A 23,355-nucleotide genomic window follows, 5' to 3' on the forward strand; every position below is an offset into this window, starting at 1 on the left:
CTTTTTAAACGACTATTACTAAAAATGTTTTAAATATAGTCTTGTAACTCTCAATTGAACACAGGCATCATATGCTTTGTGATTGTTTGTAAATAGATAAAATAAGGCTAAGTAATTATCTCTCTTGCTCTACATCTCAGGGCAGTTAAATAAAACATAATTTAAAACATGAGTAAATTATTATAACTTCATAAAGAAATTATTATGCACAGAAATTGAACACATGATCGCAAATTATAAATTGATCTCAAGAGAAAGCTTACGTGAATATTATAGGTTCATATTTCGTAAAATTATTAGATTTTAATATGAAAACGAATGCGGTTTATTAAAAATATATGATGCCAGTCTTGTTACAGTATAGAAAACACAATTCATGTTATCCCACACAGTCCATTAAAAAGAATTTTCTTGTATCAAATATTAAATGTAAAATATCCCTATTATTTTGTGTATAGTTATTTTCATCTAAAGTACAAAATATTCATTTCGTAAAATGAATTTAAATCTGACAAAAGTGCATTGCTTGGTAATCCAAGTATTATTTTAACTGAAACAAAAGTAAACTACTTACGATTTATTAATTTTTTTTCTCATTATTGCAGTTATCTGTATTAGTTAAATACTAAATTGCATTAAAACTTAAACAAAACTAGTTTTACTTAGAAAATGATGAAGATATTCTAAAAAATACCCAAAAACATATCTAGAGCTGATTTTTTTCAAATTAAATGGAATGAAAATTTAAAATAAGATAAATGTAATTGTAGAGACCAATGTAAATAAACTGACTTATTAAACATTATACAATTAGCAAATAAATTCAATGATAAAATGTGAAACACTGATAAAAGTGAACATGATTCATTTGAAACAATTAAGTAACAATGTTTTAAGTCTCTTATAAATATATATTAGGTGTAGTAATAACAGGTCACCAGGCACATCTTAATACATTATAATCGAAAGGCCACCAAGAACTTTATAAAAAATATATGTACACTGATTAAAGTAACCATTTAATTGTCACCAATTAGCGATACAAAAAAAAACCATTATTTATGACATATGACGTAGACATAGGTGTTCGTCTAGCAATCGTTAAATCCTCTTAGCCTTCCAGTTCTGGCGGACGATGGCCAGAGCGTTGACGAAGCTGCGGTAGTCGACCTCAGACCTGAGGCCGCGTGGCACGGCGAAACACTTCTCCAGGGCGTCCAGCTGCGGCGTGGTGACGGCAGTGTGCAGGCAGAGGACTGTCAGGGCTCGCAGGAACTCGTTGCGGTTAATACTCCCGCAGTTGTGTCTGTCTATCGCCTAGAAGTATAAACAGTCAATATACGTAATAAAACTTCCTATTTCTGTAGGGTAATAAAAACAATTATTATGCATCGATTTAGTACTCATTTTATAGTAGTTTTGATATCAATTTCAGAAGTGTTACCCGAATGTGTAGCAAATTAACAACTACATATTCTATGTTTCATACAACTCTTTATCCTGTGACTGATGTCCCGTCTGAGATAGTCGAAGTGTTACAGATTTTATTTTTTACATAAAACAGATTTTTTGTAAAAGATAACATACTCAAATTAAAAAAAATTAGTAAAATCTAATAAAAAAAGAAATACTTTATATATTGGTTTTTATCACCAGTAGCACTTGTGCGTGTTTTCATTGTGCAATTTTGTTTGAAAAAGGAGGCCTTTTCTCCGTGAGGTTGACAACGATGTTCCTCATATTTGAAACAAAATTAACACTTCCACTTTTTATAGCATTTTATCAGTGTAATTTTGAACGAAAAAGTACAAAAACAATTTTGTTAGCGATTATATTGCACAAAACTGTGATGAATTAAAACCTTCGAATAGATGATTTACAGTTTTTATTCATGTCGATAATTTGATTCTCTCACGATATTCTCGCAATATTTTTCAGAGGTTATAATATCTCAGTCAGTCTATCAGTTCACAATCCCCCTTATTAAAACAATAAAGTTAAAAATGTTGTGGCAAATAAAAATGTTTAGAACTGAAATTGACAAATTTTGTTTTTGAAACGCTTACTGGAAATTTAAATGACACCACTTCCTTAGGAGTTTGAATCGATAAGTAACTTGCTGCCAAATATTGATATATATTTTGCTGTCAATAAAAAAGATATGTCATCTGCAAAAACACTAAGTTTTCCGTTAAAGTTAATGTCTAACAAATGGTTAGTAAAAATCAGGAAGATTATAGCTGAGATGACAATTCCTGCTATTACCGAATTAGGTGAACTCAGTGAGTGGGAAGCCGAACATTTTTACCTTCTACCAGATAGTAAACTACGAAAGAGTTAAAATCCACTTCTCTTACTTCTGCCGTATCTAGAATTCTATCCAAAATTCTCAGCATGGTAAAACATATCAAATGTCTTCATAAAGTTAAAAAATAAACCTAGAAAAATATTTTTTTGTCGTTGGAACGTGATGCTGCTGAAACAACACTGCCCTAGGTAAATTGATTTTCATACTCCTCGAATTTCCAATCTATTGAGGAACGAATAATTTTAAAGCACTTATAGTACAACATCCCTTCAACAATTCCTGAGCATTTGAAAACAACGTTACTTTATATGAAAAACGTAAAACATTTATATTTATCAAAATTAAAACTGAGAAACAGTAACGCGTGTTGCGAGCAAGACTGTGGGGAACTTGCACGGGAGATGAGCTAGAGCAGTGCAAGGTAGCTCTTATTAGCTCGACTGAAAGAGCTAAATAGATAACTTATCCAATGCTATACAACCACACAATGAAAAATTGAGCACTCGGACTGCCGTCTGTGAAGTTGAAGACTCAAATAGCTCAGAACATAAATATTTGAATGGTAGTGTTAAAATTTACTTGGCTCAGTCATAATGTCAGACCTTAGAACTAAATGAAATAATCCCTCTAACCCCGGTACATTTTGTCCATATAATTGAATTATATTCCCTATTAATAAAACTGTCTAAGGTAGTAATGTCAAGTTTAGATGTAAAAACAGTTGTTACTTGCGTTTAATTTTACTTAAACTATAACAAACTCTGAAGTTAGTGTACTGTAAAAATTGTGTAACAGCTCATTATTAAGCTTTCTGTTATAAGATAAAGAAAAGCAATCACTTTATTGACCAACTTAAGTATAAGAACCCCTATTATTTATGCAGTATTGTAAAACTACTGTCAGTATTATAATCAATGGCAATAGCTGAATTCGTGTTAGGACTTTTCAATATTTTACTGTATCTGATAATATAGCCAATATTCCTGAAATATATTGGTTCCTATGAAATAATGATACTATAGTTCATAAAAAGTAGCTCGTTATGTAATTATATTGAGTACAGTACATTTTCCAATTCTCAAGATGCTGTAAAAATTTTTTATACAGTTCCAAAAAATTCTGAGCATAAATTGAAGAAAAAAAAAAACCACCTTACCTTGAAAATATCCATGAGCGCCTCTGTTGGTCGCGCAGCCAGATTTTCTAACGCCAGCGTCACCTGCTGCCGCTCTTCAAAGTTCAGGAAGTTATGCTCCCCATCGTGGCAAGCCACGTGCTGGAGTGGCTGGAGCAATGGCGCCTTCTCTAAGTTCTGCTGGAAGAAAACCTCGTCCACGGTATTGCAGAAGCGCTGGTATTCCACACAGTGAGGTCTTGTGGGCGACGCGAATCTGTGACGAGAGAAATCAGATGCTTTGAATGAGAATTTTAGAACTTTCTTAACTTATTTTAAAACTGACACGATGAAAAAAATTAAGTTAAAACATATATATAGAGGATCTCGAAATAAATTATAGTAAATTTTGAATTTGTATCTTAGCTTTATACTTGTACATTTTGGAGATAGTACGGTCAATACAGCTTACTGGCTGAAAACCTTGAAACTTAAGGTAACCGTGGTCCAAGGAAGAACCTTATTGATTATAAAGTTTAATAGTCAAAGTACAGCCCGTCTGCCTTTACTTTTGTCTGACCGCCTAATCGATAACTCTTGATAGAAATGTTCTAGAGACAAACGTATGTCAATTTGTATGTATGTATTCATGTATGTATGTATTATGTATGTATGTATGTATGTATTATTGCATATATGTATTCTCCCTCTTGGTCAAGGGAGAACCCTATTGATTTTGTAGTGTAAAGGTCAATCAAAAGTTTGCCCACATATATGCCAGTCTGTCCACCCATCTAATCGATGATACAAGAAAGACCTAATTGATTTAGGGTCAACAAGTAAGATGGCATAGTACTCACACTTCCATGATTGTTTCCTTTTCGGTGGGGGTTAGTTGGAGTTTCTCGTCGACGCCTCTGACGAAGTTGTCGCGGGAAATGACAAGTTGTCGGTGTGGGTCATACTGAGAAAGGAACTGTGACAGTCGGATTCGGTAGCATATTATCTGGAATGTTAAAAATAACAAGTTGAAGTATAGAAAAACTCATCTACAGATATATGATCAATACATAAGAGAGACGAATGCTATACTCATAATATCAGAAGAAGATAAATTTGATTTTATAGGACAACTTAATTATATTCATTGAACTCAAATTAATATTAATCAATGTAACGCAGTTTAAAAACAAGCAGACAATGTTGGCAATGCATTGAAATTAAAATTGACCATAAAAAATATCCCATGGGATTACTGTATTGTTTTTATGTAGATATATTAATTAATTACTACTTTTATACGTTTATAGAGAAATATTGATGGTATGCCCAACTACTATATAAGGCCGTTATCCATCAATTTTAAAAATATGAAGATTAATTATTTAGCATAAACTATCGTGTACACAGTACATAAACAATAAGACTTAAATTTATATCTCCATAATGAGTTCTAAAACATGAGTATTAAAAATCACAGTATCATATAAAGTACGGCTAGTTTATATAATATATTTGTAAATTTTCAATATCTGGCCTTAAATTTAATTCAATAATTGTTCTACTGGTCACGGTATCTAGTTGTATTGTTATAGATACACGCAAGGTTATGTTAATACTAAACTGTAAATAATCCCTACTTTAAAATATGGGAGTGTGCACGTTTAAAGCTCTACTACTACATATTTTGTAAATTTACTTGCGACCTTATTTTATACTGGTCTTACAATCTGAAATATTCGCTTAATAGTTCTTTGCAACATAAAATATTAAACCGGTATATAATTATTGTAGAAAACTTAAAAACGTGACCGCATACTCTGAAATAGCAAAATTAGAACCGGTTGTTCGTAGTGTATGGAATCAACATAATGTGTCAATATTCACTTAATACAAGCAGTATAATACTTCACGAGTTTTGTGATTATTTGTCTTATGTAAACTTAAAATGTAGCTACGGACCTGTTTCTTTATCTTCGCCAAGATAGCAACAATGTCTCTTTCACATGGCTGAATAGGCATTTTAAACTCTTTTGCGTTAAGCTTTATTCGCCCTTCAAGCATTTCTTCGTACTGGAACATAAAATAAACGGTTACAGGTATTAAAATATTATTAAAATTGTTTAATAACTAGATTTAATAAATATATAATAGTTGACAATACAAGTATGATGCTATTTCTATTAGCTAGTATGCATACTTATACAATACATACATTACGCAATGCACAATGCTTATGCATACAGAAATCAATGTGTACATGGTGTTATTGTAAACTATTACGAGATGTTGAATAGTGCAATTTTAATAAAAAATAGAAGGCAGAAATTTGTTATGAATGAAATTTAACTATTGAAAATTTAACATATGTCTCAGTAAGATGTTCTGTGGTAATTTTTGAAACAAAAACAATGGGACATGTAAATACTCGTAACAAATTGTTATTAATATTTTGTTCTAGTGTACCTAATTTTGATAGGAAAATAGTACTTAAAGTGAAGAAAATCTTTTGCAAACATATCGTAAAGACACAATAAATGGTAAAGTAACGTAAGTTTAAAGAACATAGCATTAATTTGATTGCATATATCTAAGCAGCAAAATAAAAAGATTATGAGACAACGTATTAAAAAATGTTATTACTGTGAATTTAACAACAACAAAAAAATATCGAATATCACAATCCTGTAGAATTTGGTTGTAGTAATATTCACAACATAATTATTAGTTTATAGCACAATTTATTATTTGAATTAGTATTTATTTTATAGCAAATATATGAAAAATATTCATAAGCAGTATTAAAGCATTAAAAGATATGTTATGTTATTCTGAGATTGAAGAATATTCAGACATGGTAATTCCTGTAAAGCATATTCTCATCGTACCAGTTATCAAACTTAAAGATCAAAGAGTGAGTAACTTATTGTTTGGCTCCCGAGTTCAATATCGGTGAGGTCTTTTGTGGTGATTTAGGCTCAATATTCTGAAGGTCAAAGTTAATTATCTTCTGGCGAGAAAAGCGGCGACCCCAACTAGAAATTGAATCGTATTCACACAAACAGTGTGCTGTCCAAGTATTGAATGCCACAATCTTTTGACCGATTCACAGAGAAGTGCTGAATGAAGATGCGAGCTTTTGTGTAGCCTGTAGAAATTTGCATCCTTCCATAAAACTGACCCAATAAAGAAATAATTGCCGTTATAAACGTGTTACATTTATGAAAACAAATTTTTTCACCTTTTTTATATAATTACATGTGTTATATGCGATTTGTGTTGATGAATGGAAAACAACGTACATGCTGGAGCTTTAAGCAACTCCAAATGAACCTACAGCTTTTTATTATTTAAAAACCTTTTTTGTACACGTATGTAATATATTTATTTAAATAATATATTTAAACAAAAAGTAAACTAGAAAACAGTAAGACGACATATTTGTTATAGAATATGCTACAACGAACGAGGTGATAAGTATTCTAGAAACGGTACGAACCAGAGGTTGCGGTTCAGGGATAGGATCCGCTTCTTTCATGAAATGAAAATAGTTGAATCCCATCTCGTCTAAGTAGCGCTGTTCCAGAGCATATATTTGCTCGTCCGTCAGAAGTATGCAGTTGAGCTTCAGTACTTGGCGGAACTGACTCCTGGTTACGTGACCGTTCCTGGCCCTGTGGGTATGAACGGTTCTTTTAACAAAGCTTCAGAACTACCTGTACTTCAGTTTGAATTAACATTTTAACTATGTATATACGAGATATACCGGTTAGAAAGGTTAGAAATCATGTATTAGGAAATGTTATAGATGATAGTACTAAATCGCAAAAATAAGTTTGATCTCCTATTTATAATACAACATTTTACGTTTAGAACTAGTAGCTATTTTAACTTTATATTATTATTTGTTTCAAATGATAATAAATTATAGAGGTACTACGAGATGGAGTAATTAAAGAGTTAAGATACGTATATTCAAGCAGTTGTTCCGGATGTAACAATTATTAAAACAGTAAAAACCCAACCAAGTGTATAAGCAAACGAATTGAGAAAATATTATTAAATTGAATTAGCTACACAGTAAATATACTTGTCATAATCATTGAAGTCCGGCAACAGATTCATGCCAGAACGGGCGATCTTGTTCTTTACTACCCGCAGAACGTCTTCACAGGACACCACACGGTCTTCGGGCAGGTTGCTGAACATGTTTCCCCTCCTGGGAAGTTCTATGATTGCGCTAGGCGGACAGTCCACCTTGTAGTCGGGTAACCGTTCCAGACCCTTCTTTGTGAACACTTTGTGACAAAAAGTTAAATTTTTATTCGTGTTACATTTTGAAATTTTTTTATGAAAAATATTATTCTTAACATGATTGACATGTCGACCGACGCACTTTGTTAAATTAATAATGCAATTTATAGCGTAACTAGTTCTTAGCGTAACTATACATAGATATCTATGCAAAGTTTAAGTACCTGTGGATGTTTAGAATCTATAGCCTATACATGAAAGAAAACCATAATATAATGTACAAAAATAAAACATAATCTTTATAGAATTCGCAGTTATGTGAAATAACGGAAATGAAATGATCATATAGTCATTCCGGTACAACAACAAAAACGTAATAATAAAAAAAAACTACATTATACAAAGTAACTTTATAAAAAGTACCCTTCTCGTGTAATGTCTGATAATTTTTAAAGGCCTGCTTAATTTTTATAGAAGATAGAAATTAACTATTAATAACGTCCATTTGCAAGGTATACTGTTCTATGCTCTAATGTTTCTTAATAAATGGGTTGAGAGTGCATAGACAACTATCTGTATCTTCAAAATCGAATTAATCGTGATCATGATGCACGGTTCTTCTGCTTCACTACTGAATAGTGGTAGTAGAGATCAATAGCCATCAATAAAGTAACGGTATGGTAATTTGATTTGTTATTTAGAACTCAAACATTAGTGAAAACCTGGATTATATCGGAAGAAGCAAATAATTAAAAGATTAAAATTATTCGTGAAAAGTGAAAAACATTTTTGGTTCATATTTTTCGCTCTATATTTAGTCAAGCGAAAAATAATATTTTGCTTATTTCAATTATACTCTGCACTCAATATTCCGACGAGGAAATACGGGTACAGGATATTTAGATCTCATGTTAAAGATCTAAGTATTGTATTCTTGGAATGGCATTACGACATTTTTCATATAAATAAAGGTACGTCCTGAAAAGCCTTAGTTTTAAGCTGTGGGTGTTTTACAGAAATATAAATACCCCAATGATACATGTGGTAACCGTCATTTCCCTAAGCAGTCCACAGTGCCGAGGCTTTAACTTCACACTCAATTATTTTCTCTCGGTGGTTTTGGCATGTCAATAAAATATGTATATAAGAATATAACTACTTTTAAGTTCTTTATACTAGATTTTATATATAGATTTAATATTTTGGTATGAAATACTCTGACATAAAACAGAAACTACCTATTCACTCTGGTATTGTGTCACAGATTTATTGTACCATTATTGTTACTACTCGGATTTAGCCGAGAACATCAATTCATCTTTCCATGTGATATTTTATTGCTTGTAGAAATTGGAATTTTTAGAGTAGTTTTTACGTGAATAGGTTCTAATGGGGTATATCCGTGTTAATTTTTATAAACATGAATAACTTTGTGACTTAGAAAAAGAGATAGAATATTTAGCAGTTATGTGTGAACATAGCATATATCGTTATACTCTTATATTTCAAGGTTTCTATACCCACCAGCCTCAATATCATCCTCAAACATTCTCCAGAGACAGCGAGAGGGGTCTATGGGGTCACGATAGGCGTCCACTAAGTCGTCCATCTCCTCCGACGTTAGATTGTACCGACGTGTGCCCGCCTCCCCCACACCCATCATATCCAGACACCTGCGAAACGAGGCTTCTGCCAGCCTCCCACAGTTGGTCAGGTCAAAATCCTGAAAATAATATTCTGATAATGATATTATGACCTCTAGTACCATCGGATCAACTCTATTATTTTATTAATCTTTATAATTTTTTTCGTAATCAAATGCCGCCTACATTTATCAAATAGTTGCTTAAGTAATTTTGCACAGCTAAAGCTAATATTTGTACATGAACTGTTGCTTGTCGGCTAGTTTTATTTACTTGTTTTGATTCAGGAGTTGCTGATTGATAATAATAATTGTATTTAGTTTTTATTCATGAAATCTTTATTTATTCAATAAGTAAAAACATTGAAAATAAAGAGTGGAAAATATATGTTGCTGGTAAGTAAAAAATCGTAATATCCTTTACGTTACCGCAAGTATGTAATCTCGGTTCCACATGCAACAAATATATTCTAAGGGAGGACTTAGATCATTCATTCGTAAAGGGTGAGACAAGAATCTGAGACAAGAATACCGGTATCTAACAGATCTTGAACATAAAACTAAATACTTTCCTGAATTGGCTAGTACCCTCAAGATTTTATCTTATTTTAACCACAATCAGTAAAAATTTCAAACAACTCACCCAGAAATTTACTAGAGTTTACAATTGATTTTTGCTTTTTCTGTTTCACATTTATTATGGTTGGGAATTTTATTTTATAAACAAAACTGGTACCTGTAACTTCAGTGATTAACGTTACTAAAAGTGTGTAATTATATAAATTTACTTAACTACTAATACACGGAATTAATACCTTTTTGAAACAATGGAATGGATTAAGGGTAGTAATGTATAAACCACCCGAGAGCAAAGGATTGGAATAACTCTAAAACTGGGTATAGCGTAAACCCTTAAACAACCCTTCAGCAAATTGAGCTTACGTTTCAACGTTAAAATAATTAATTGGAATCCGAGATTCATTTAAATTTTAATAAAACTTATTAAACTAACAGGATGAAATCATTACATAATTGATTGTAACCAAATTTAACATTTTTGTTTTTCATTTCTATTGTAAAAGAGTGCTAAGTTTATTTAATATTCATGTACTATAAGGAATAAAAGAAATTAGTGCCAATATAAAAACTTTTTAAATAATTATCTTAGATCTCCAGCTATGATCCATAAGACTAAATATATTAAGTTATAGAGAAGTTACTCATGGATATAGGAGGTTTTTTTTATTACAGTAGATAAAAGACAAGTTAAGAATTCGTGTTAGAGCTGTTCTACTGTACTAAAAACTACTTTAGTTCCTCAAGAACACTAATACAAATGTTTTAACTTGATGAAGTACTGACGGATATAAAGGTCAGCATTTTACTACTCTTGTAATATCTTTATCTTCAGTATCTGTGACTGTAGCTTTATCGGTAGACAACACGTCTGTTCCATTACCTTAGGTCTCCAATTTTTAAATGTTGGATATCAGAATGAATGCCAGTTATTACCTGGTACAACGCCACACATTATTTCCCTTACATTTGATATTTATTATCAAATGTAATTATTGTTATTTTTCGATATCAAGATACAAAAGAATGTCACAAATTCTGTAAAGCTTCTTCTTTAGAAATTCGGTTGGATTTTATCTCATACGTTTTTCCTTCTTTGATCTTGTAAAGTACGTTACTTTATCCTTACTGAGAGAAACCTAACTGAAAACCTTACTGAAACCTCACTAACAACATCCTGGGCTGATGGCATTTTCTATGGTTCATTCTGGCATAAATTCATCTTGTCAGACATCACCATCCATTTAAGTATGAAAGTTAATAATCAATTGAAAATTTTCACTGCAATTTTATGTGTCTGTATATACAGTACCTTAAAAAAGTTTAAATAAGATTTTCAAGAGCCTTAAAAACGAATAAAATTAATATACATTTCTTTTAATTAGACTATAATGCCAAAGTGATAAAACATACAATAGTCAATTTATAATAAAGCGATAGGTCTAAGCCCTTCAAAAAAAAAAAAAAAAAAAAAAAAAAAAAAAAAAAAAAAAAAAAAAAAAACGGACCAAGCACTATAGGTTTTGCGTTGTTATATTTAATTTACAGAAACTACAAAAGAAGAAACTTGTTAATTTTGTAAATATAATTAACAGAATACTTTATTGGACATGCAAAATAAAATATTTGTCTCCATCTACGAGAATAGAATGCTCTGAAGATTGCAATATGAATATAATTCTATCAGATATCAATGAGGCCATTATATAGCCATTGCGAGCCTTACTTTGTCGCATGATCGTTTTGGCCTCATATCCTCTACCCTCTATCTGCTCATAACTTTCAGTACCCACAGTCATTGTATGAATTAAATGTCTATAAGTAGCCAATCGTGCTATCGTGAAGTTCTGTGTTTATATAAACTTTTGCAATATCTTGAAAACTTTAACCTTCTAGACTCCTAAAGGATTTCATATCAGCAATTCAGACTCTTGAACAAGTTGATGATTTCAGATGTGACCCCACTACCACTATTTTAGACTTGGCCAGGATTAAAATGAAACTTGCGGTTATTAAATGAACTACCTTGGGACTACAAAATTCTTTACTACCCTAGAGAAGGGTTAGTGTATGTAAATGAAGAATTATTACACACGATATGGTTAAATGAGTCTGTGTGACAGCCACTTAGTTGTAAAATACATTAAATATTAAAATGGTGTAGGGCGCCCTTACCTTGAAGAATTGACCTATTCGGACGCCCTCTGTGTAAGCGTACTTCTGAATTCTCTCGATGACCTTCTGTAGTCTCTCGGGATCCCGCGGTTTGTTCAACACGGGGTGAAATATTTTCTGGACCCCGAAAACTGCGTCGGTCGGAACAGTTCCAACCTCGGGCCGTGGTAACTTTGGGAGCGAGGCGTTCATGGCGCGTCCACGGAAATTCGGAAGGACTTCCTGAAAATCAAATCGTAAGAGGGAACTGTAAACTAATTAAATGTATAGTATATATATATTATATATATATATATATATATATATATATATATATATATATACCATCATGGTTTACACACTATTCTAGCTATTTTTCTGCTCAGATCAGAATTTAAAATAATTTGCCTGGTTAACACTATATTATTTTATTACTTGCAAACAATTTTTCTATTTGAAACCAATCTATACCTATACCTGTACTTGTATACACGCACAGTAATAATTTATGTAAGGTATAGAAGGTATAGACGCGTGCATTGCAATACCTGTTTTGTCTTGCAGACATAAAAAATATGCATTGATATTATCATGCTCTTGGAGTCAAACATGGTTTATATGAAGTCTTCGACTGCTTTACAAATAAATAATATATGCAATAGACAATCAAATTAGAATCAGAAAATAATTTAGATCAAATCTAAATTATTCATGAATCATGAGTGTGTTATTAAGCACTATAGAATCGAATAACACCCAATGTTAAACAGAGTAGCCAAATAGCTAATGTATTTTATACCAGATAAAGGTTTAGGCGTTACGATTGATAAGTATTGATAGAGTACAATTGTAAAACTGGAAGAAAGTGAATATACATGAAGAATTCTGATACATATGTCTTCTTTGTAACAATTAACGAGGATATGGACGTATTAGTACTGTGGAATGAACCAAGTTTGTTTATGTATAAGTGGAACATGAATAAGGCTCGTAAATATTGTTGTGGTTGTCTTTTAAAGTGGTACTGATTGGATTGATGTTTTAAAACTTTGGAGTTGAACATCAGTCATTGAAGTTAACTTAACGTATCCGTAAATGTAAAAACTTTGTAAAGGATATTTTTAATCAGGCCCAAGGAACAATTGATAGGCATTCGATATGAACGATTGATTGGCTTATGGTATTTAGGTAATTTACAGTACCTAATGTACATTACAGTAGAAATTACTTTAGCTAACTCGATAACTGCGGCAGACTAACATGTTCATTCTGGACATTCAAAATACTTATTATCACTTACTATAGAGCCACAGCGAAGGCATCAATGAATTCTGTTCTAACCTATTATTACCTTATTAAACTATATATTTGACAACTAAATCATATAATTATCTTTAATATGTATAATATATTCTTCCTTGTATTCTAATTATTCCTTGAGGATTAGAAAAGCAGTGTACTATTATAAAGCGGGAAAAGGCATTTTTTAAATATGTGACCAAACATTTAGATATCTGTACTTCAAGAAATCACATCCATTACAATTCTAACTACAAATAAATAGGACGTGTTCACCTTATTACGAATCAGGAATGCAATCAGATTATGGTCTTTCCACTTCTGGACATTTTTTATTTTTTCCACTCAATCTACGATGAAATAATTATATAATGACATAAAAAATCTCATATGAAATTCGTATTAAAGGTTAGATCGTTTCAATTTGTCTATTAGTTTCGCCAAAATATCATTGAATCTTGGGGTATGAGTTTTCCACCAACAGTAATCAAAGTAATTTAGGGCAGAAACAAGCTCAAAGAACTGAACAAACAAAATATACACAATCAGATCAGTCACAGCGTACCATATTGTGATACACGTATTGATTCTATGGAAATTATAAGTGTAACTAACTTCAAAACGTAATATACTGACCCCACCAAGATCGGTGATGCCACAGCGTTCCATGTACTGATACACGTACTCTAGGGCGGACACGAAGGCCATGTAGTTCACCGTGTAGCCGTCTTTCAAGAACTTTCTCACCAGGAGACGAAATTCCTCGGGGGCTACGAAGATCTTGAGGAAATGTAGCACTCGTGCGAAGTGGGATATCGTGATGGTGCCGTCGTTTTTTGCTATCTGTTAACAATTACATAGTCGATAATCAAGAAGTGATAATTTATTTTCATGTCATAGAGTCAAGGTCTACTTTTGTTTCTCTGTCCTCACATATGTCACATTTTAACAGCTAAATTTTACGTTGAGTTTAAGCTATTGAGAATTTACATGAATGTTTCTTCCTATACTAGTAAATCAGAAATTAGTTTTAATTAATTTCAGTTGAAGAAAATATAATTTCGTCGAAAAAGTTTATAATAAAAAGTGAATAGTATGCTAAAAAAATCTACGCTTCAGTTCTTTAGACAGATGAAAGGTATACATTCCACTTCAAATTTTAGTAAAAACACCTGTAAGCTTCAAAAATTCGTGCCCATTTTATGTATTACGACGTTTTATTTAATTAAATATGTTTTTACTTTCTCTGAGTACCAATTTGGATGCGATCTTATAATTCAGCGATTGAACTTTTATTATTTTATTTTTTAACTATTATGAATCGTTGTGATCATCGGTTTAGAGTGAAACGTCATGAGTTTTACAAAACAGTGTTTAAAGTTTACAAACAGTCTTCAAAAGTCACAAATAATCAAATAAACTTTTATGTTAATTTTTTTGATAATTATCCTTTTATTAATACCAGAACACCACACAACACCAAATTAGTCCGTCAAAGGTCTCATGATCGTTTGAAATAATAAAATTAGGCATAAAGACCCCATAAAATATCGAAATGGGCTCTTCCTGATTTCTCGTAATTTGATTTTTAAATTTTATACACAGTTTAAGGTCTGAAAAATCTCAAGGCCTAAAATTACTATTTTTATCTATTATTAATTATTGAGTGACAACTTCTTTTGGCGGGGTATGAATGTGTGTTTTGTACGGGGAAAAACATTTCGTTTCGCGACACCTAACGTCGTGTCACGCATGCTCGCTCTTTAGTTTCAAGTAACAGGCCATTTTGATATCTGTGTGTTTCAGTTCTTACTTGAGAATCAAAAATAAAAACTGAAATAAAGTTATTTTGCATGTTGTGTTAAAAAAATTAATTATATTATTAAATTTATGAAACTTGATTGATTTCAGTAGGTCAGAAAATTAAATGTTTTTAATATGTTGAAAATTATAGGACGAGAGGAATTTTTACACAAAACTCACTATTTTAAACACAAATTGCTTTTTAGTGAATTTGGAGAAAATACATGTTTATTGTGTTCCATTGTTACTGAATACTCTATTCATCGGATAACCTCAAATATTCTAAATCGCGTACTAATCAAAAGTGTATGGTGGTATATCTGAATAACTATAGTTTATAGTAATAAAATTTTATGTCATAAATGTTTTTAAATCGGTTTTTAAGCAATTTGTTATGATAAAATTTAAAATTTTCATGGATTTCTCTAGATAAAACTCCTCAGTTATGTAAAATGGACTTTTTTAGAGATAAATTTAATTTAACAATGTCAAGCGTATAAGTACAACAAATATAAGTAAAGAGATGAAGACCAGATAAGAACAACAATAGTGGCGGTGTTTACAAGATATTTAGCAAGATTTTATTCCAGAATTTGTATTTCTTATTTCAGTTACCATAAACCCATAATTTCATTATTAAAATATAATAACATCGAAAATGAAGTAATTATTTACAAAAATTTTAGTAGTAAAAATACTGACCAATTTATAGAAGCTACGACATTACCAATTTGTAAACGACAATACTGAAAATTTGTAAATAGTAATTACTTTAATATTTAGAAGTCAGTGATGATTGTGTATACAATAATCACTGTATGAGATACAAAACTATATTACAAACATATGCATAAAATAATGGAAAATGTGAAAAATCTTAAATTAAATAATCTAGTCATATTATTTTTAAATATAATAAATAACCATTCTATAATTACCAAACTTACGTTTTCTAGTTACATATTCACAGTTGCCTACAAGATATAGTCACTTCTGTCGGTCAGTCCCGCGACAACCTTTTTAATTCTTTTTAGTTACTTTTTATTTTATTTATAATAGAACACCACTCAACACCAAATTCGTCCGTTATAAAATACCCAACTTAGCTCCTCCTGATAAGACTTTGTATTTTAGTAAGAACACAGCTACTGTAGAAATGTAGTAAATTAATGTACTATTCTAAAGTAAACTATGAAATGTATAGAGATAGTTGCAGTAATTACACTAAAGCTTTTCAAAGTTACTTTTACAGTAACTTTTTCGCTTTTAAAGGGCAAGTTTACTACAAAAAAGTGCTTTTTACAACTATCGAAGTCATTTGGGGTGTCCTTGTTAGAACAAAAAGTACTGCAAAACTTTAAATGACTGTGATATTATCAAGTGGATCTGAGAAAAAATCAGCCCTACTGATATAAAAACTTAAAATATAAATTTTCAGTATATGCAATGGATAAAGTATAAACTTATGTCCCATTTATCTATTGCCAGATATGTCACAGTTGAGCGTTATCAGTTGTTTTTTGCCCCTGTCTTGTGCAAGCGTATCTTTAAAGTGGTCGTGCTCTCTTATGCGTCGACGGATTCTGGTCTTAACACTGTTGGAATTGTTATAAACATTTAAAAATAATTGCTATCTTGTAAAACTTTTTTAACTTATGTAAAACAACTGATCTATATGAAAAGACAAGATGTTTGTTGCTCCCGGCCTGTGCAAGCATCATTTTAAAGTGGTCGTGTTCGCTTATGAACTGACGGATATCGTTGAAACAAGTACATTTGGAATTTTAATAAAATTGGTAAGATAGTTGATGTAGTAAATTTGTTATAACCATCTGTTTTCTTTTGTTATTTGACTTTAAATATTTTCAACAGACTCCATTTAGTTAATATTAAAGGGAATAACACGTGTTTTTATTTTCCTCTTATATTTTTAAACCTATGTACCAAATTTGGTTTCCTTAGCTTAAATAGTTCTAGAGATATTAATTTTTTATATATAATAAGGAATAGCGGCTAGCAGCTAAAAAAATAAGGTAAAATTATTTCTCAATCTATATTTATACAAAATCTTTCGTTTGAAATGATGAATAATATCACCCACTGAAGTTTGTGACACCCTTTTGTGAATACTCTGTATATATAATTGTATTTTTATCCAACATCAATATAAAAGTTACCAAAAAATATCTGCTGGCACACCATATTGTGCATAGTTATATTTATTACTGTTTAAATAATTTTTCTTAGTACGTGTAATAAGTCTACGGCCTGATGGGTTTTGTCATTGTAGCCATGTTTGATGGGTGACAAATTATCCTTCAGCTATTAACGAAACTCTAATCTATCCTCCAACGTCCACAATGTTATCATTCTTAGTCATTTGTCAATCTTAATAGATGTTGTCAATCTGTATACAATAATATGCATCAATTCTGGACGGACAGAATACATGAGAGCTGAGATATTATAAGCTCACAGTATTTTGGTGTTATTAAAATTTTCAGATCATAATAGGTACATAAAGATAAAAATTAACTTCTTACAAATGCGATAGTTTTTATTTGTCAATTTGACCTGGATACTAGACAGGTTTTATATAACCCGCGTTGATAAAGAGTATTAGTGGGTACCATAATCGCACGCAATTATTACAGTGTGAGTTGTTCAACAGTAAACTAGAATCTATATAGTTAAATATTATTTGCAAATAAAAAGTTGCAATCGCTACTATATCCAACTCATAGCTTGTAAAGATTTATGTTAAAAATTAGTATCAAACTATTTAATAACATTAAAGTATGTTTACTATCTCGTAGTCTTGGAAGTGTGGAAGAAGGACGAGATCTCGGGCCTTGACCAGGGTAGCGATCTTGGTTAGCAAAAGCATGATGCGCCGCTCCTCTGGCACCGACAGCGAGTTCACGTGGTACGGGTCCTCCCACTCAAGTCCCGACACCAGGTTAGAGTACTTGGTCATGTCAGGCACTGTGTACAGTGGACAGTATGTGTCACACATACATATTATACACTGAACTATAGAATACAGAGTAGCCAATATAGGTGGGAGTAAAGGAGGAGGGGAAGTTTTCGGGATAGAGATTGACCTGTTTTCTTTCAAGAATAAGTTATCGATAAGTTATGATGAGAAAACAACTAAACACAAGTAAAATATAAAAATACATTAGTTGTACATACTAATATTAGTTGCACATTTACTTTGTAATAAGAAATAATCTTCTTATATTAACATTTAAATAGAACATTTATTTTCGCACTTTAATAAAATGAGTTGGTATTTCGTAGATTCCATTTTTTACAAAACAGCATAAAATTTCAACCTAGACTGCCGAATTTCATAGAGACGTTATACATAATAAACATGCAATATCCTGTGTTCAAAGACTTAGAACTTAATAAACTTACGTTTATTAAATATGCACGCTTCACATCCTTTTTTATCCTTTTCTGTTCTCATCACATCTGTCCATGATAAACAGTTAATAAAACTCTTGCTAAAAGTAAGTAGCAACTACTTATACAGTATTTATCTAGAATATAAAGTGCTTTACGCTACCTTACTTACTGTGTTAGTGTAGTCTGAAGCATAAGTTTAGCTTTAAATAAGAATGATCAGTGCATAGTAGTCAACCATGATTAAATAAATGTTAAATCTCATCAACGAAGGGATTGAGCTGTAGAGTGTTAGGCTTAAATGCCACTAAAATTATCAGATATAGTCTATAGTCTTCAATACTCACTTTCAATAAATATTAGTAATAAAAAAAAGTAAAGAATGTCTTATTTTACCAGGCGAAGTTAGGGCTAAGAAGCCCTCTCTAACACTTAACCTGGGGACCAACGGCTTAAAGGTGACTTCCGAACCACCACCAATGGCCGGGCAGGCGGCATACATTAGTAATATGTATTCCTAATTATGTTATATATAGTGATATATGACATAATTAGGAAATATAATTTTCCATTGCAAACTGACCATTATCGTGAATTACTTGGCAAAACTGGCGGTAGAGAATTCTGCCATCGGGAGCCTTGAAATAGTCAGCAAGTTCGAGAATTTCTTGCTCCGAAAGTCCAATAGTATCCTTTAAGGGACCTCCCAATACTGACACAAACTTGCTCTCTGAAACAACAACAAAAGAAAAATATAAAGTAATGTGTCTGCATTTAAACTTTATACACTCGTAACTCAGTACAATATGAACACTGAACTTCAGATTATTTAATTGGTCTGTATTCACTACATCAACTTTTATAACATAACTACATTAACTTTTTTACTGTATGACAAAGTTCTTATAAAGAGGGATTTATATTTTAATAGAGTTAGAACCAAATTAATAAAGTAATAATATAATGGGTGGTCCGATCATCTTCCGAATGGAGGTTACGAATTTAGTTGTAGGAAACTATAATATATTATGGATAAATAATACACATTAAGAATTATTAATTTGTAATAATAAATTAGTTTTTATTTCGAAAGTTTTATATTAGTGAAACACAGTTTTACCATGTTGAATACAATCACAAGAAGTTATTGTTTACTAGGCCTAATTGTGATAGGAACTGTTTTGCATGATTTGGGTAATGCATTATATCCAATGTGGTAAATCTTGTTCTATGAAGGAATAGGTTATAATCCATGACTGTTGTAATCGTTGCATCATGTCGAGTTAAACACGATACTTAACACATACCTGATATCAAGCTGTAGCCCTCAGGGTCCAAGGGCAAGTAGTAGTTCCAGAGGTCAAGGCCAGACCGGAAAATAGCTGCCCTTATCTTGTTGCAAGTTCGCCATATGTCCAATAGGAGGACCGGTTTGCACTGGAAAACAGTTATCATACTATTCACAAGACGCACTGCTGAGTTTTAAAGTAGTTTAAAATTTCTCTACAACTTCCTTACAAACCTTACAAATTTTATCTTAATATTTAAAAAATAACAAAATATTCAGTTGACTGGAATGTAGGTTCTAGCGTGTTAGTCAGATTTTTAAAGTCCCTTAAAAATCACAATAAATTCAATGAAAGGGTTTTAACTGTTTTGCGTGATTAAAGTTAAAAACTAATTTCTTTATTAAAATCTAAATTTGAAATAAATTATTTTTAATACCTGAAAAAGTCATAATAAAACATTATTGTATTCCTTAACCTAAGATTGCAATAGGTTAAGGGAGAGTAAAAATTACCAAAATATTATTTGAATTGAACTAAATATTAACTAACATAAACGTGGGATATCCTTACCTCACCAGCCATTGTATAAAAATTTGCAACAAAATTTCAATAACTAAATAATTTTGTACGATCTAACACCAATGAAAAGGAAAAAAATACTTTGGGCAAGAGTGTAAATAAAGAAATGTTAACAGCTGATCATAACAACTTGAACGGCTAACTAGAACGGCTATATGAAGTACTAACAGATGTCTTATTAAAAATAGTTAAAATACATATATTTATAGTTACATATGTATACAATTGAAGCTCTCATAGAAATGTTATTGAATTATAATGCCAAACCTTAGGTCAAATTTGGGAATTTCATAAAAGTCATATAATACATTTCAAAACACTGTCACTACTTTTACCGTGATTATATTATTTTAATTTTACGGAAATATAGAATATCTTTAATATTTTTAGATTCATTTTTGAAAACGAATCAGGGATATAGTGCAGCCATTGAAGCGAAAAATACGGTCTTACCTCCGAATTCTTTTACTGTGAACCGATTTGCATGAAATTTTGGAATTAGGCTCATCTTACCCTTAACTTCAAAAGTGAAAATGATCTGAACTCCGCCTATTATTTTTAAGGGTGTAAACAACCCCTTAATGGAAAAATCGACATTGAGCCCATTTTATCGCTACAAAACATGTTTAATAGTAAGTGGTGAAATTTTAAAAGTGTTTTCCTAACACAATTAAATAAATCATATTAAAATCATTTTCAAACCCCTTGAAATCTTACAAAACCCTTGCAAAACAACCCCTAAATTGAAAAAATTTCCCAAAAAAATGTTTGTTATGACATAAAAATATGTAAGTATAGAGTAAGTAATATTTTATATCTCTATAATAATTATCAAATTTTTTAACCCCCCTTTCAACCCTTGAAATCTACCTCTTGATAAAAAAAATTGTTAAACAATTGTTTTGATAAAATGAAAAGGATTTAAATATTATCCACACTCTCGAAAATGTATTACATATTCTTAAGCTTTTCTACCCTTAACACTACCCCTAAATTAAAACAGTAAATAATTATTACATTTTTTTAAATGAAAGACTAACCAAGTTTATTTATAAGTTGTTAAATGTAAATTTTGTTTAGTTTTAAGATTTGTTCTCAGTTATTTCTAATTTCATAGGTTAATTTTAAGTTTAATTGAGATTTTCATGTTACATAATATAGGCCTAAGACCACTATTAGTTAAGACACAACATAATAATATCATCATTTAATGCAAACACATTCCAAAACAATATTAATTATAAGAAAACATGTACCTAAATAAGAAGATTCAAAAATAATTATAATATTAACTAGTCTATCCAATTTCAACATGGCCTAACCATAATTGAATTTTAAACCCTAGACCTGACACAATGACAAATAGATTAGATTTATTTAGTTTCTTATAACATTATGTAATATAGCTCTGAACATCACCAAAATAATGTTAAAAAATCACTTATTAGATATTAAATACCATTATCCTGTAGTTAATTATAAACAAACAATAATTTAGAGCCTAGTTTAACAATATTTGTCAATACCAAAATAATAGTACATTTAATAGCGAAAAGGAACCAGTATATAGATAACTACCACCCAAGATCATAAAAATCATCTACGAAAGGATTTTTGAATATAATTTCTTTCAATGCTCGGGATAACCTAAAAGGGAGCAATCGACAGTGGAGGTTTGGTGCAATAATAGCAGCCATCTCGGACAGTGACCACTGACCTATCTCAAGTAACATCCTACCGACAAAATCGATGTTCTTTCAAATCAAACACTTGCCCATGCATTAAAATAAGACTTCTTATATAATATATTTTAATAATCTCTAGATTTAAGAACAAAACAAATTATAGTTTTCTATAGTAGATTTTTGTAAGAAAATACGAATTTAATAATGCCCACACCCACAATATAATAGTTTAGAACCTTAAAATAAGTATATTTAAGCACTTTGTACAACAGGAGAAGCCATTAACTATTACCAAACAATGCTTATATATTTTAAAAAAAAAAAAAAAAAAAACTTGTCCGAATACCTAAAGATTGTTTCTTTTAATATAATCCGATATATTTCTAAATCATTATTTTTAATTATAAGAGCAATAAAGGAACATTTAAATCAAATTCTCAAACCCAAAACCCTTCTTCCTCACTCTGACCAATAAGAAAAATTCCTCAGTTCGCCATTGTTAACTGACCACTCTGATTGGCCAGCAGTGATCTAAACAGCTTCACACAGACCCAAGCCATCTTGTTAGCATCTTTAACCAGTCTCCTCGAGGTCTTGAGACAAGACAGATCTCCGTTTACTGACTACTACATTTTTTTAAAATTTATCATAAAAAACCTTCAATTTAACCAGTAAAATATCAAATTACACAGTACACTTACCTGATCTTCGAGAATATTCCTTTTATATTTGACAAAGGGAATTAGTTGAGTGAGAACATTGAACTTATCATAATTGACACAACCAAGCAGTGTATTATACTTGGTATTTTTTTCACTCTCATATTCGTCGCTTCATCTGCCAGAACTGACATCCAGCATCAAGAGAAGTATTTCAAATAGAACTTCAAGAACTTCAGCACATAGAACATCCAGATCTTCACTCTCGTCATTTCATCAAACTACCCAACCAGGATGGAGCCCGTCTTCTAGACATTCGTCAAGGATACCCTTCATCACAACCCAGCTATCCAATCGCTCAATAAAGGAGAAAACTGGTCAGAGATTTAATTTATATTCCAATATAAACCTTTCTTTCAAAGATCATTGTCCAAACCCAATTAAAGGAACTTAAAATTGTACTAAATTTCCTTTAAAGCTCATAAAATACTTTTAATATCAATTTTCTGTCATAATATTTTTTTTTTTACTTACAATTAATATCAATTTCTTTATTTCAATATTTTAATCTTCCAAACAATA

General features: G+C 31.0%; 1 protein-coding gene across 1 annotated transcript; it reads right to left on the reverse strand.

Moving 5' to 3' along the window:
• Nucleotides 1–1,002: 1,002 nt before the first annotated feature.
• On the reverse strand, nucleotides 1,003–20,482 carry LOC124358706. Its single transcript, XM_046811004.1, has 13 exons — nucleotides 20,421–20,482; nucleotides 19,869–19,998; nucleotides 19,145–19,291; nucleotides 17,957–18,135; nucleotides 13,984–14,190; nucleotides 12,070–12,291; nucleotides 9,201–9,399; nucleotides 7,513–7,720; nucleotides 6,922–7,096; nucleotides 5,385–5,495; nucleotides 4,283–4,428; nucleotides 3,465–3,699; nucleotides 1,003–1,317 (listed from the first exon to the last, which is right to left on the reverse strand). Exons 1-13 carry the CDS (start codon nucleotides 20,430–20,432, stop codon nucleotides 1,102–1,104), a joined length of 2,187 nt encoding a protein of 728 aa, XP_046666960.1. The 5' UTR covers nucleotides 20,433–20,482; the 3' UTR covers nucleotides 1,003–1,101.
• Between the last annotated feature and the right edge of the window lie 2,873 nt (nucleotides 20,483–23,355).

Source organism: Homalodisca vitripennis, chromosome 3 (genome assembly GCF_021130785.1).
Source record: "Homalodisca vitripennis isolate AUS2020 chromosome 3, UT_GWSS_2.1, whole genome shotgun sequence".
In the NCBI taxonomy this organism is placed as follows: Eukaryota; Metazoa; Arthropoda; class Insecta; order Hemiptera; family Cicadellidae; genus Homalodisca; species Homalodisca vitripennis.

Bases quoted from the DNA above. Each gene is read 5' to 3' on its own strand.
- LOC124358706 (XM_046811004.1), bottom strand. The intron at 19,292-19,868 runs GTATGTGTTAAG...TTGTTGTTTCAG, and splicing joins GGGCTACAGCTTGATATCAG to AGAGCAAGTTTGTGTCAGTA. The intron at 14,191-17,956 runs GTAAACATACTT...AATTGTTAACAG, and splicing joins ACTTCCAAGACTACGAGATA to ATAGCAAAAAACGACGGCAC.